The sequence below is a fragment of the Ornithorhynchus anatinus genome, unplaced genomic scaffold (genome assembly GCF_004115215.2).
Source record: "Ornithorhynchus anatinus isolate Pmale09 unplaced genomic scaffold, mOrnAna1.pri.v4 scaffold_93_arrow_ctg1, whole genome shotgun sequence".
NCBI lineage: Eukaryota > Metazoa > Chordata > Mammalia > Monotremata > Ornithorhynchidae > Ornithorhynchus > Ornithorhynchus anatinus.
In genome coordinates, this window is record NW_024396943.1 from 1,561,488 (window position 1) to 1,576,003 (window position 14,516).

General features: G+C 45.2%; 1 protein-coding gene across 1 annotated transcript in view; it reads right to left on the reverse strand.

Annotated features, from left to right (window-relative positions):
- Nucleotides 1-2,322: 2,322 nt before the first annotated feature.
- LOC100682168 (telomere repeats-binding bouquet formation protein 1-like) overlaps nt 2,323-14,516 on the reverse strand; it is an 87,554-nt gene continuing 75,360 nt past the window's right edge. Inside the window, exons 7-16 of the mRNA XM_029057365.2 lie at nt 14,216-14,276; nt 14,001-14,116; nt 13,737-13,859; nt 12,476-12,628; nt 10,424-10,555; nt 9,783-9,908; nt 7,629-7,768; nt 6,042-6,241; nt 4,887-4,949; nt 2,323-3,088 (exon numbers count right to left, since the gene is read on the reverse strand). Coding sequence (XP_028913198.1) covers nt 3,046-3,088; nt 4,887-4,949; nt 6,042-6,241; nt 7,629-7,768; nt 9,783-9,908; nt 10,424-10,555; nt 12,476-12,628; nt 13,737-13,859; nt 14,001-14,116; nt 14,216-14,276 — 1,157 coding nt within the window. The 3' untranslated portion in view covers nt 2,323-3,045. The remainder of the gene's footprint in view (nt 3,089-4,886; nt 4,950-6,041; nt 6,242-7,628; nt 7,769-9,782; nt 9,909-10,423; nt 10,556-12,475; nt 12,629-13,736; nt 13,860-14,000; nt 14,117-14,215; nt 14,277-14,516) is intronic.

Here is a 14,516-nt window from a genome sequence, read left to right on the forward strand (position 1 = left end):
AGCACCATTCTGTCCCACATCTCCCCACTTCTCACAAACCTCCTTACCATCGGTTTTAAGGTTCTCAAATCAGCTCCTCCCCTTCTACCTATCCCCACTAGTCCCCCACTACAAGCCAGTCTACACATTTCACTCCTCTCATTCAATTCATTCATTCAATCGTATTTATTGAGTGCTTACTGTGGGCAAAACCTTGTACTAAGTGCTTGGGAGAGTACAATATAACAACAAACAGACACATTCCTGCCCACAACGAGCTCATGGTCTAGTGGGGGAGACAGACATTAATATAAATAAAATAATAGATATATACAAATAGATACATATATGCTGTGGGGATGGGAGGGAGGATGAATGAAGGAGAAAATAAGAGCTGTGCAGAAGGGAGTGGAAGAAGTGCAGAGGAGGCCTTAGTGAGGGAAGGCTTCTTGGAGGAGATGTGCTTTCATTAAGGCTTTGAAGTAGGGGAGAGCAATTACCTGTCTTATATGAGGAGGGACTGACCTACTCGATATGCCTCGATCTCATCCTTCTCACTCTCTGCCCCTGGCTCACATCTTCCCTCTGGCCTGGAACTCCCTTTTCACCTTCAACAGACCTCCACTCTCCCCATCTCCAATACCCTACTAAAATCTTATCACCTCCAAGAGGCCTCCCCTGACTAACCCCTCATTTCCCTGCCCTATTCCGTGCTACCTATGCACTTGGGCCTGCACCCCTTAGGCACTTTAACACTTACCCCACCTCCAGCCCCACAGCACTTATGGTTCCCTATAAGTTCCTATAAGTTCCTATAACACACCTATAAGTTCCCATTTCCGTCTGAAACATATTTCAATGTCTGCCTCTCCCACTGAATTGTAAGCTCCTTGAGGGCAGGGGTTCATTTTTCACCACTGTTCTACTGTGCTCCCCCCAGATGGTTAGTATAATGCTCTTCATAGAGCAGGAACACAATCTATACCACTGATTGACTGGTTGCTGTGATATCCACTCTCACTGACTGAAGTGTTCACATTAGATATACAAATAGGCCTTCGCTGAAAACTCCGAAATTGGGAATCGGATGTGGTGTGCAATAGGAGAATGGACGTTGGGGACGGTGTGTGAAAAGGCCAGCAAAAAAAGAGAAAGCAGCATTGCATAATGGATAGAGCACAGGCTTGGGAGTCAGGTCATGGGTTCTAATCCTAGCTCTGCCACTTTTCTGCTGTGTGACCTTGGGCAAGTCGCTTCATTTCTCTGGGCCTCAGGGACCTCATCTGTAATATGGGGATTGGGACTGTGAACAAACCTATTTGCTTGAATCTACCGCGGCACTTAGTATAGTGCCTGGCACAAAGTAAGCACCTAACAAATATTATTATTATTAGTGATTACTCTTGGCCCCCGTGCAGGTAGAGGGCCCTGCATCTTCTAAGGGGCAGAAAATGAAATTGGGAAATGTTCAAGTGACTGAGGGGGCTTTTACTAGAATTGTAATATTTGTCTTCGGCTATGTCTAAATGAGGTCAATGATCTAAAATCGGGTTGTCATCAAAAACAATCAAAATGAACATGGCTTAAGAGAGAGGGAATGATAGCAAGGCTATTGCCTGTGCAGGTGGACAACAAATGTGGGGACAATGGCGAGTGCTGGCTCAAGTTTACAGGTGAACTTGTCTCGAGGTGCAGTCTGCCTGACTCACCTTATATCCATTTTTCTAAGGAACCTCATCATTAGATGTGTGATGTTCAACTGGCTATGGAGTTCTCATTTCACTGCAACAGTTTCAGATTTAACACATGTTCCATTAGAGGGAGATGTTGGCTTCCATTTTGCTCTTTTTAGCCAGAAGCTCACCATCAGGTTACATCTCATTTGTAACCAACCCAAGGGCCAAAGATGTGCCCCCTTACATTCCTCAGGGATGTATAACACACGGGAATGCCTGAACAAGTTCTTCAGGGAAACAACTGGCTTTCCCACACCATCTTTCCGAAAGGGCCATACTTAAATGAATCATGTATATGGAGTTGGTGGTATTTTTGGATCAGGTGAAGCTTTCAATTCTAGCTGTAAGAGCCCTGAGCCTTTGTGTATTAAAAGCTTTCTTTGTCAAGTCATGTAAAAGAAGCTAGGCCATGTATACTTAGTTCAGGGATCAAGTTAGGACACTGGAATGCAAGGTAGACAGTAGAATAAAAGAATTAAGAACTTAAAAATGTAAGAGAACCAGTGATGTATAATTGTGTGGGGCGAAGGGGGACACAAACAATTTCTGCAACCCAGAGATATCTCTAGAACAAAAAAAAATACTCAAAAGGACTACTCAAATACCATTTTCTGGAGGAAAAAAACCTTTTAATTTATTAATGACATCTCATCTAACTTACTTAAAGTACACATTGATCAAAAGTGCCTTACATTCTCTTCTGCCCATCAGGCCAGAAGTGATGCAAATGCGTTTGAACAATGGGCTCCATAACTTCTTCCTCAGTGGTAAGTTTGGTTCTCAAAGACTTAGGCAGAATGACATCTTAACATCCCACAAATTATGTGATTCACTAAGAACACTTTTTAATAATCAAATTCAATGAAAACATCAAAAATCCTATTTAAACATTTAGTGACCTATGCCCCTGTTAATCATTTGTCTTGGGAAAAACAAAGGGCATATTTGAAAACAGATAAAAGCAGTAAGTACTCCTGTTTCTTCCTTTTCGGCATGTTTCTTGAGCAAGCTAAACAATGGTCTCCAGAACTCCTGCAACTACAAGACTTTTTCAGAAACAATATCACCATCCCCAATTTGAATATTATGCAGTGAAACCACCCTGGATCGGCAAGGCAAAACTTGCTTAAAAGAGAACTGCCTAAAATGGATAAGAGTTATACTTTTAAAAAATCTCTACATAAAAACGGTTTCAGGAATTACATATCACTCAATTTCTCTAATGCGTAGTGTTTATGATCCAGAGCCACTGCAGTCTTTCTTCCTGGGTAAAACCATGAAGTTGAATTCCAGTGGTTTCCCGGTTTCTTTACTGTGGTCAAGATGGTGGCTACTTTTTCTTCTGCACCTTCTTTAGGGATTTTCGGGTTGCTCTGTAATCATTACGAAAACACATAATATGAAAGGCTATCTAAGTCTACATATCTGCAGTACCTCCCGGAGCCGTCTGTCGGTCCGTCCAACCACCTGCCTCCACCTTTTGCCCGGATGGCCGTAATGGCTGAGAGACTTTCCTCTGCAGATCAAGTGCGAGGAAGGACAATACCTTCCCCATGGAGCACAGGGCAGTCAACGCTAGGGAGCATCAACCGACAAGGGACTGCCAGCAATTCTGCAAACAGCATGGCTGCCCCCACGCCTTTCCTTTCAACAGCTTAGTGACACACTTGAGAGAGCTGTGTGAGGGAGCGTAGAGCAGGGATGGTGTCTAATTCGCACCTGTGTATTCTTCCCAGGACATAGTATGCTGTTCTGCACAAAGTAAGCTTCCAGGTGCTCCACCATCTGGCCCCGCCTGACCTAACTACTCTCTCTACTGGCTATCCCCCAGTCGCTCTCCTCCTTTCCCCAAAGACAACTGACTGCATCGTGTTCTCGACTCTCCCTCCTCCAACCCCTCTCACCCCGTTCCCCCAGCTTGGGACTCCCTCCTTCCCCACATCAGACAGACCACAGCTCTCCCCACATTCAAATCCCTCCTGAAATCTTACCTCCTCAGGCCAGCTTTTCCCGATTCATTTCCCAGCAGCTTGAGTCATACCATCCCTTTGGCCAACTCTAGCAGCTATGAATTTATGTACAGCCTCTAGCAATCACTTACTGTGGCAGAGCACTGTACTAGGGGCTTGAGAGAATACAAAACAACAGAATTGGCAGACTCATTCCCTGCCCACAAGGAGTTTTCAGTCTAGCAGTCTTGATCCCCATTTCAGTGTTAGTTCCTTGTGCCCAAAGAATGTGCCACTTGGTTATTCTGAACTTCCCAAGGGCACCCACCAGGTCCAGTGCGGACCCCCCAAGTGGGCGCTCACAACTGCTGGCACCACTCCCACTATTATTACTTCCCTCAGCACTGTGCTCATTTGTATATATTTTTATTACCGTATTTATTTTGTTAATGAGGCATACATCCCCTTGATTCTATTTATCGTGATTATGTTGTCTTGTTTTTATCCATCCGTCTCCCCCAATTAATAATAATAATAATAATGTTGGTATTTGTTAAGCGCTTACTATGTGCCGAGCACTGTTCTAAGCGCTGGGGTAGACATAGGGGAATCAGGTTGTCCCATGTGGGGCTCACAGTCTTAATCCCCATTTTACAGATGAGGGAACTGAGGCACAGAGAAGTTAAGTGACTTGCCCACAGTCACACAGCCGACAAGTGGCAGAGCTGGGATTCGAACTCATGAGCCCTGACTCCAAAGCCCGTGCTCTTTCCACTGAGCCACACTGCTTAGACTGTAAGCCCATCATTGGGCAGGGATTGCCTCTATCTGTTGCTGAACTGCACATTCCAATCACTTAGTACAGTGCTCTGCATATAGTAAGCGCTCAATAAATACTATTGAATGAACTTGGATCAGGACAAAAACAACTTCCCTGCCACAATTCATCCAGGTTTTCATGAACAGAATTTTCTTGGCACTGTGGTCAGACTTTTCACCGTGAAAAACTGTTCCTAATTATTCACTCCCAACTACCCATCCAGTCGCTCCATTGCTGAAAGGTTTTAGTTCAGAAGTGCAAAGATTCCAGGAGATGGAGCCACACGTAGTGGTAGGTAAGAGCTGAGACAGCCACTTGAGATGGTGAAGAGTGGACCCATTTTCTGCCCTAAAATTTCCAGCTAAGCTCAACAAATAGGAGAGAAAATATTTGCTATTGTACCTTGTTTTGGTGGCTGCTGCGCTCGACTTTTCAACTGCGGGAGCAGGATGCTCCACAGGTTCGCTAAAAGAAAGGGGATAATAGATCGTAATAACTTAATACTGGTTTTGGTCAGTATCTTGATTAATGATCTGGATGAAGGAACTCAAAGTATGCTCATCAGATGTACAGTCAGTATATCACTGGGTAGGGTGGCTAACATTTTGGAAGGCCAAATGACCCTGGACAAATGATTCTGAAAGAAAATAAAAGTCAAAAAGACCAACTCAGTGGTATTGTACTCTTCCAAGCTATTAGTCCAGTGCTCTGTAGTAAATAAATGCGACTGATTGACAGTGTGAGACAGTACACTTGAGGGGAAAAAAAAGCAATCAAAAGGGGAAAGCCTGGCCAGATACAAAACAACTGAAAAAGACCTGGCTTGGGGAGGGGAGGAAGGGTCATCATCCACCCCAATCAAACGATCCATCAATCAGTAGTCTTCGCTGAGCAAATGACTGTTCTAAGCGCCTGGGAACGTACAACGGAAGCAGGACACACACTGCCTTCCCAGAAGGTGAACAGCCTTGAAACCAATGGTGAGTTTCTGTCTGATGTGGAGGGACACGGGAAGCCTGTGGGGGGTTAGGGCAAAGGGCAGGCCCAGGCGGGAACCACTCAAGGTTTCTTCCTCCATTTCTGTGATGCTACATAGGCCAGATTCATCTCACAAGCTCCATCAGGTCAGACTGAGGGGGAAAGGGGCAGTTAGGGAACCAGTCCCTAGGTTCCCTAACCCCTCTAATAATAATAATAATAACAGTAATAATGTTGGCATTTGTTAAGTGCTTACTATGTGCAGAGCACTGTTCTAAGCACTGGGGTAGATATAGGGTGATCAGGTTGTCCCACGTGGGGCTCACAGTTTTAATCCCCATTTTACAGATGAGGGAACTGAGGCACAGAGAAGTTAAGTGACTTGCCCAAAGTCACACAGCTGACAAGTGGCAGAGCTGGGATTCGAACCCATGACCTCTGACTCCCAAGCCCGGGCTCTTTCCACTGAGCCACGCTGCTTCACAATGCTAAAACTCACTGAATTGTTCTTTTATCTTCACACAGCAAGATACTGCTGAAGTAAATGAAACGGTTACGCTGCCCTTGGTTTCAGTTTACCTTCCAACTGGTTCCCGCTCGCTAGTAAGAGTACTTGCGGGATCCCCTTCAGGCCTCTCTGACTGACTCTTGACCTCGTCGTCTGCAGGTGGGTGGTAAATCTGAGCACCTAACTCAGGATGCTGCTTTGGAAGGTCCTTTTCTTGGTCACTGCCTTCCAGCAAGGAATCTCCAACAACTCCTGTTTTAGGGCCTTGTTCCTGCAATACAAGATACCACAGAAATAATTCCAAAAGAGGCAGGTGTGCCTGTGGCTCCACGTAGCATCACCCTCACACAATGTGGAAAATGAGTGGCGTTAACTAGAGGAAATGCAAATTTTAAAGGCAGGATTCGGGTCTGCTAATTCTACGGTACTCCCACGAGCTCTTAGCATGCTACTCTGCACCCATTCGGCACGCAATAAATACAACTGACTGATCGACCTGTAGGCTCACAACAAATACTATCGAAAAGCTCACAATAATAAGAGGCCAAATCAAATGCAGGGCCAGGAGGTGCCAGTGGCCAAGGCCCAAAGAAGGATGTCCTTCAGATGCACGGAGTTTGGGAGGGGACATCACTTGAGTGTCAGTAGACACGATCCTTGCCGACAGAGAGCTTACACTCTAGACTTGCACACTCCTGGACAAAATCTCATCCCGGGCAGGGTCATTTCCCAACATGAAGAATGACTAGATAGATGTCCTTCGAACTACAAGCAAATCAATCAATCAATCAATCAATCAATCAAGTGTATTTAATGAGTGCTTATAGGGTGCAAATTCATGCTTGAAGTTTCTCCTAGTAGCCGTTGACTCCAGGTTCATGGGGCCTTAATCAATACGCTCCATCCTAGGACTAAATCCTTAGCACTGGAGTATTTTTGCACTACACTTCAGCTTGTGCCATCGTGGCAGAGGGTCTCTTAAAGAACCAACCAATGTCAGTATCTCTGTTCCACCTTGACCCTCATTCCTCTCAGGGGCACCCCAGGAAAGGCAGGGCCCATGGCCTCCCACGTGTGCTGTTCCCCTTCCCCGTTTCCCCCTGCCTCTTTGGATGGGTCTCGGCCGCATCACCTTAGGGGGTTCCACTCTCCCCATCCAGGGGACCCCAGAGAGCTACCCGCATGAGAAGTGGTGGGGGAGAGAAGGGGCACCGGGGCATCAGGTGCATGGCTTCGTTCTTCGTCCCCCTCTCAGGCACAACAGCAGCTGTCCAGAACTCCATTCCCCAGGAGGGGTCCCGAGGAGAAAGGAGGGACTTGGAGCCATTCGCCCAACTGGCCCCTCCCCACAAATGGCCCCGATTTCCTTCCCTGAAAGTCTCCCTTCAACTCATGCAGAAAATAACAGAAATGGAAATGCCTGGAGAAATGGCAATTCAGTTTTCCTTCCTTCCCAAAACTATGACTCACATGTGAAGAACTATCAATCAGTCCATTACTGACTGAGTGCTTACTGTATGCAGAGCACTGTGCTAAACACTTCGGAAAGTACAATATAACAGAGTTGGCAGACACGATCCCTGCCCACAATGAAACTCTCAGGCCTTCTCTAAAATCTTTGGAAGGAGATTTATAATCTTTGAAAGGAACAAGCAAACCTCATCTTCTTCTCTTTTAAATTGTTCCTTAAGCAGGGTGTTTTCTGTTTTCTTCAAGCAGCCAAGAGCTTTTCTTTGTTGTTCTTTTTCAGGAGCGTCTTGCGGAATGAATGCCAGAAGCTTATCGAGTAAATTCTCAGCTGTGTAAAAGGGGTAAAAAAGAATTGGACATTATTATAAATGCTTTAATGGGAATGCTTTATTGTCTTGAAATAAATTTCACAAAATTTGCCCACCCACCTCTCTGATGTCACCTAACTTCAATTCACAAGACATCACATAACACACTAAGCCTATATCTTATTCTTTGTCCCGGAACCTCAATTTTCTTTTGGAAATAACAATGGGAGTAAAAGTCACAGTCTCCTTACAGGGAACAGGGAAAGTAACAAGGAAGCACTTAGTACAGTGCTCTGCACACATTAAGTGCTCCATAAGTACGAGTGATTGGAGTGTGATCCTTATTCAGTACATTATTTTCAGAATAAGGTTTGGGATGCAAGTCACTAACCTGTCAGTAATTTGGTATCAAATCGTTTAGCCCTCATGTTATCTTCAACTGAAAATCCCAATGCGACACAGATGAGAACGTTTTCTTCTCATTTATTAACCTAGCTGGAACTCCATCTCCAGATGCCTAATGCCTGGTCTTTGAAATAAACCAGTGATTATGGGAACGAACCCGTGTTTTCCCCAACGTGGATAAGAGACCCTTCACGCTGCTAAATTCGCTACTCTTCCTCCAAAACGCTGCCCGGGTGTGCCCCTTCCTCCTCAGTCAGTCACCACACCGGTTCAAGTTCTCTTCATCTCATCTCCTCCTTGGTTTCCCTGTCTTCAGCATCGTCCTCCTTCAATTGACTCGACACACTGCTACCAGTCAGTCAGCCAGTCAATCGTATTTACTGAGTGCTTACTGTGTGTGGAGCACTGTACTAAGTGCTTGGGAGAGGACAATATAACACGTCTCAGCACACCTATCTCCACTCCTCAAAACCTTCCAATGGCTGCCCATCTCCCTTCTCATGAAGCCGGAACTCCTTTCCTTTGTCTGCTTTCTCCATCTTTAGATTAGTCCCCTTCATCTTCCATTGCCCTGCCCACAAATTAACTGTCCCTTCTCCTCGGCTCGCCCACTACCATCCCCTCGGCTCACACTCGTCCCCACCCTTCAACTCCCTCCCTGGCCAAATCCACCAGGCTTCAACTCTGCCGATCTTCAAAGCCCATCTAAAATTCTGCCTCCTCCACCTTGCCCTCCCTGATTAACTCCCAACACTTCAAGTTAGAGCAACCCAACTGCCATGCTTAAGTCCTTAGGTTTCCACACCCATCCTTGGTGTGTGAATAAAGACGTACGGCCGATGATCCATCCAATTGTTCATTCCGACTTTGACTCTGCTCCCCTCTGTGATCCTCATCCTTCCAACTCCTCCCACTACTGGTACAGATTTTGTAGGTCTGCCTCCCCCAAGAGAATGTCAGCTCCTTTAGGGTAGGGAACGTCTGGCTTGCCCCGACTTTGACTCTGCTCCCCTCTGTGATCCTCATCCTTCCAACTCCTCCCACTACTGGTACAGATTTTGTAGGTCTGCCTCCCCCAAGAGAATGTCAGCTCCTTTAGGGTAGGGAACGTCTGGCTTGCTCTGCTATACTCTCCCAAGCTGACTTTGGATGCAGGTGGGAGCAGGGAGAAGGGGTGACTGCTGGAGGGTGCAGTGGGACCCAGAGAAGGCTTCTCTCAGAAGAGGGGAGATGTGAGCTGGTTGGGGACCCTTGTGGGTACCAAGGACAGCTGGGGAATGTGAACGAGGAGGCAAATCGTGAGGTTAATCAATGGTCTGAGTGACAATTCAGACCAGGAAGTGGAAATCAGAGTCAGAGAGGAAAAAATGCTGCAGTGTCCAACTGTCTGCTACCCAGGGAGAAAACTCCTTCTGACACTACGAGGACAGGACCAGAGGCTATCTGGGCCTGGTTACATGAGCAATCGGCTGGTGTTTCCCTTATCCGCCTTTGGAACAGATTTGCTTTCTACCATGAATATACAGCCTTGAAGCGCACCACAATTCTTAGTCGTCAATGTACAAAGAAGCACAACATTTTGAAACAGATTAGGCAGGATCACTTTTCCAACAGTAATGATGAACTTACCCAAAACTTTACAGTTGTGCAGCACAATAAAAACGATGTTGCTTAAAATCTCGTAATGAGACTCAGCTAAGGATTCGATGATAAATTTCAGGCCATTGCTCTGGAGAAGGCGATTCAGATTTTGCTCTGCAGGACAAAATGAAGATACGGTTAAAATCTCCTCTAAGTCCACCACTGCTAACACTTTACTTCAAGGACGTCTCCACCCAGTTCAAACAACTGATGAATATAGTATTATCAATAATGATGGTAATATTAGTAGTGGTATGTGATGAGCACTTACTATGTACCAAGACTGTACAGAGCACTCGGTTTGATATGAGATTTTAGACTGTTTAATTTAGAACAATTTTTATGTTCTTCATTTTTCTAGAAAGTTCTAAATCTTGATGTTGTGAAAAGAACACAGCCCTAATCATAAGAATCATTCATAATTTCCTTCCTGAACAGGAACTGTGACATCTGTATGAAGATAATACTAGTTAACACGATTTCCATCACCACCACAGGTGAACTTCATTGGCAGTGCTGTCATTTTCAGTCATGAAGGAGGTGTATACAAACACATGCACCCATACACTAAGTAAAAATAAAAAATGGAAACGGGTTGTACAAGCCCACTCAATAATACACATGCTTACCACACGACTCGATGCAATGCCCAAGAGTAACCAGAACATTTGTTTTCTCTCCAGAATCCAGACTCTCCAGGAACAGCAAAGTCAAAAGTTTGGGCACAACGTCATGCTTCGCTAGAATTCTACTACCAGGAGCTAGCAGTATAAAATATTTTTCAACATAAGTATAATTGACACAAACATTTTTAACCATCAGGGTGAAACACAAAATCCAAATAGACATTCTTCAGGTCCTCCTCTGCCTCTCCTCGAGCATTTGGACCACTGTCTCCTGCTTAATCCTCAAACTCCTGCAAATCCGGAACCATTCGATGACAGCGATCTTCGGCAAGGAATTGATTCCTATCAGGCATATAGGTGCTGCCGCACGGCTGCCTGTCTCAGGGGTTATTCTGCCCACCCAGGGTTTAGCCGTGCTGTCTCTATGACATGCTGATTCCTATCGAGCTGTGGACGATGAGATACTTCCACCTGGCATAAAACAGCGCTATTACACGGGGCTCTTCCACCTATCTGTCCTATCATGCTCAACGACACCACCGGGCCCCCCGTCCCAAAAGAGAGTGATTTCAAGGCACATTATATGCACTCTCTCATTCATCCGTTCTCTTGTTGCACCAGACCCCAGCTTGCACTTTTCATTCCTTCCAAACTGACTTTTTCGCTGTGCCTCATTTTCAGCTCTCCTGCCCCCGACCCCTTGCTCTTATTGTCTCGCCTGCCTAGAACTCCTTGCCCCTTCCAATCTGCAGCTCTCCTCATCTTCAAAGTTTTTCCTAAAAATCCCCTTCTTCAGGAGGCCTTTCCTACCTATCCTGATTAAGCAAGCTTCCCAGGTTGTGTCCATCCAACAGTTACCCTTAGCCCTTCTGTTTATTTGCCTCAGTACATAGACACATTCTCAACTTGTAGTAATTTACCCTTATCTATTCATCCTTCCATCCTCCTGCTACCAACAGCCTTAGTCAATCAAATTTATTGAGCACTTACTGTTTGCAGAGCACTGTACTAAGCACTTAGGAGAGTACAATATAACAATATAACACATTCCCTGCCCTTCTTTCTTCTCAACTGTGAATTTATTCTTTGCCCCTTTTAGTTGTGGCTAGTTGTCACAATGCTTTTCCGTTGACAGACCATCCCCACTCAAACGCCACTGACTGATCAAAAAGAAGGTTGTCAAGGGCTCATCGTGGGCAGGTAATGTGTCTGTTCATTGTTGTAGTGTACTTTCCCAAGTGCTCAGTACAGTGCTCTGCACATAGTAAGCGCTCAATAAATACAACTGAATGATTGAATGAAAACAGGGACACCGTGCAGTTGGAGCGGTGACAGGAGGAACAGAGAGGAAGGAGACGGTCTGTGATACGACACTGAGATAGAATCAGCGGGTGGATCCTGGTGATGATTTCCATTTGGGCAAAGAATGAAAAAGAGGCATCTAATATGATTCCAATGTTACGAGCAAGGGAGGGACAGAAAGGACAGTTAATGCCTTAGATAGTGATGGGAAAGGTGGGAGGAGTTAAGTAGGGAATAGGATTAGCTTGGTGGAACAGGACACAGACGCACCAACACAGTGCAGTTAAGGGGGTGACCGCTCCCTGCCCCGAAGTTGGGATTGTAGGCTAAAAGTTCCCAAGGCTTCTGAACGGACGGGGAGGCACCAACAGGAAATGGAGCCACCAGTTGGCAACTCCACTCGTTGGTGGCTGCCTTCCAGGGCAAGATTTGGGGGCGGGGCGGGGGGGCCTTGATGAGGAGACTGGGCAGGGGGCTTGACTCTTTCCCAACAGGCTCCTAGGTCTTCCAGGGCTATTTTGCATCCCCACCAGAACCTAGGGTAGCGGTGGTTGTGGCGACAGGAAGTGGAGGGTACTGAGTTTGGGATCCCAGAGGGAGAGCAGCAGTATGAATGATAAAAAACCATAAGCCCTTCACAGCATTTGTGTGTAAATCAAGTCTCTATAAAACCAAACACCGAATTGTGGAACAATCATACAAAATGGAATTACTGGAATACGAGACAAACATGCAAATGTTTGAATCACTCACGGTTATGGGCAATGCAGACACCCAGGGTATTTGTCACCGCTACTGCCATCTTAGCACTAGGAATACTCTCTCTTGAATTGCTGACCAGCTTGGTAAAAATGTCAGCCAAACCATCCAATCCACCAATAGATATGAAGAATTCCTGAACTGGTGCTTCAGGAATAAAGTTATAAAACAGTCAGCACTTTTATCAAGCAAAGGGATCATTGCTGTTCTGAAGCATTCATTTCACTAAGCTAATTTTACGTAACACTCATGACCGTGTACCCAATGAATACAACTACATCGACATTTCTAAGGCATAATTTGTGTATTAAAAGGATACTTTTCCATGTGCATATAAAGAAGTAATAATAATAATAATGTTGGTATTTGTTAAGCGCTTACTATGTGCCGAGCACTGTTCTAAGCGCTGGGGTAGACACAGGGGAATTAGGTCGTCCCACGTGGGGCTTACAGTCTTCATCCCCATTTTCCAGATGAGGTAACTGAGGCACAGAGAAGTTAAGTGACTTCCCCACAGTCACACAGCTAAGTGGCAGACCTGGGATTCAAACTCATGACCTCTGACTCCATAGCCCATGCTCTTTCCACAGAGCCACGCTGCTTCTCTGTATTTTAGTAGGGACAGGGACTGTGTTCCAAGTGCCTACCTTGGATCTACCCCAGCACTCAGAACAGTGCTTGGCACACAGTAAGCACTTAACAAGTACCATTATTAGTATTTTCATTATTATTTGGGTGTAGAGGAAAAACAGATGGGGGCCTAGAACTGAGCCTTGAGGGATCCCTACTGTCAGAAGGTGGGAGGCAGAGGAGGGGACAGAAAAAGAGACTGAAAAGGAGTGGTCAGAGAGAGAGGAGGAAAACCAAGAGAGGACAGCCTCAGTGAAGCCAAGATTGGATAAAGTTTCAAGGAGAAGCAAGTGGTTGAGAGTGTTAGAGGCAACCGAGAGGTCTAGGAGGACCAGGATGGAATAGAGGCCATTAGATTTGGCAAGAAGAGGGTCATTGGTTACCTTAGAGAGGGCTGTTTCTGTGGAGTGAAGGGGACGGAAACCGGATGGGAAGAGATCTAGGACTTCACATTCCTTGAAAAGTGTCACTGCACTATTCTTTATAAAGTGCTTATAAGCCGGTACCACCATCTGGGTTTAGTTTACCCCAAACAAACTCAAGCATCGGACTGAATCACGTACACTTATTATTCCGAGAATGGTTCTCCTTAATGCATCTAGATTAAGAAATAGTTGACACTTACGGTTCCCTGCCATTACGAGGCCAATAAATAAGCTAAGGGGATGAACTACGTCAGGCTTGATTTGTGCTTCTAACAAGGTCTGTGCACACAGCAAAATGGAACTGCAAATCTTCTGATTTTCCTCTGACAAGAAAAGAAACCCAAACTGAATCAGGTCAAAGTTGAAGTTGGCACAGGTACACTACTGGAAAAATGCAGCCGTCAATAATTTTGCCACGTTCATTTCAGTAGCCACCAATTCCATAAAAAATTCAAGATAATTACCATTTGGAGGATTATTGACAGCTGCAGTCAGAGCATTGCACACTGCATACCACAGGGAATATTTCTCCTGACAGCTTTGGATCGAGGAGTCAATTTCAGATTCTGTGAGAGTTTCTCTATTAGGAAACAAGCAATTAAGATGGTCAAAATGCTTTAAATTTGCAGGTGTTTGTTACTCATTACCTTGACCAGAGACTAGTTTCCTATCTGTTTACCTGAATAACTTTTTCAGAACAGGAATACAGCCCATTTCTCTCAGAAGCATTTGTCCAGCCCCTAAAAAACAAAAATCGGTTAAATGTCACCATATGAATTTAATTAAGCCCTCAGTGACTCTACATATTCTTAACAACTGCTTGAGCTTATGGAAAAAGGATGGAGAAATATGGCCCCGAATGACAAATACTGACAGGGCAGTAGCGGATCTCATTTTTCAATACACAAAAAAGCTCATTTTGCATACTGTTCATATTCAAAAGGTACATATGTTGATGAAAGAGCGAAACTGATATCTGA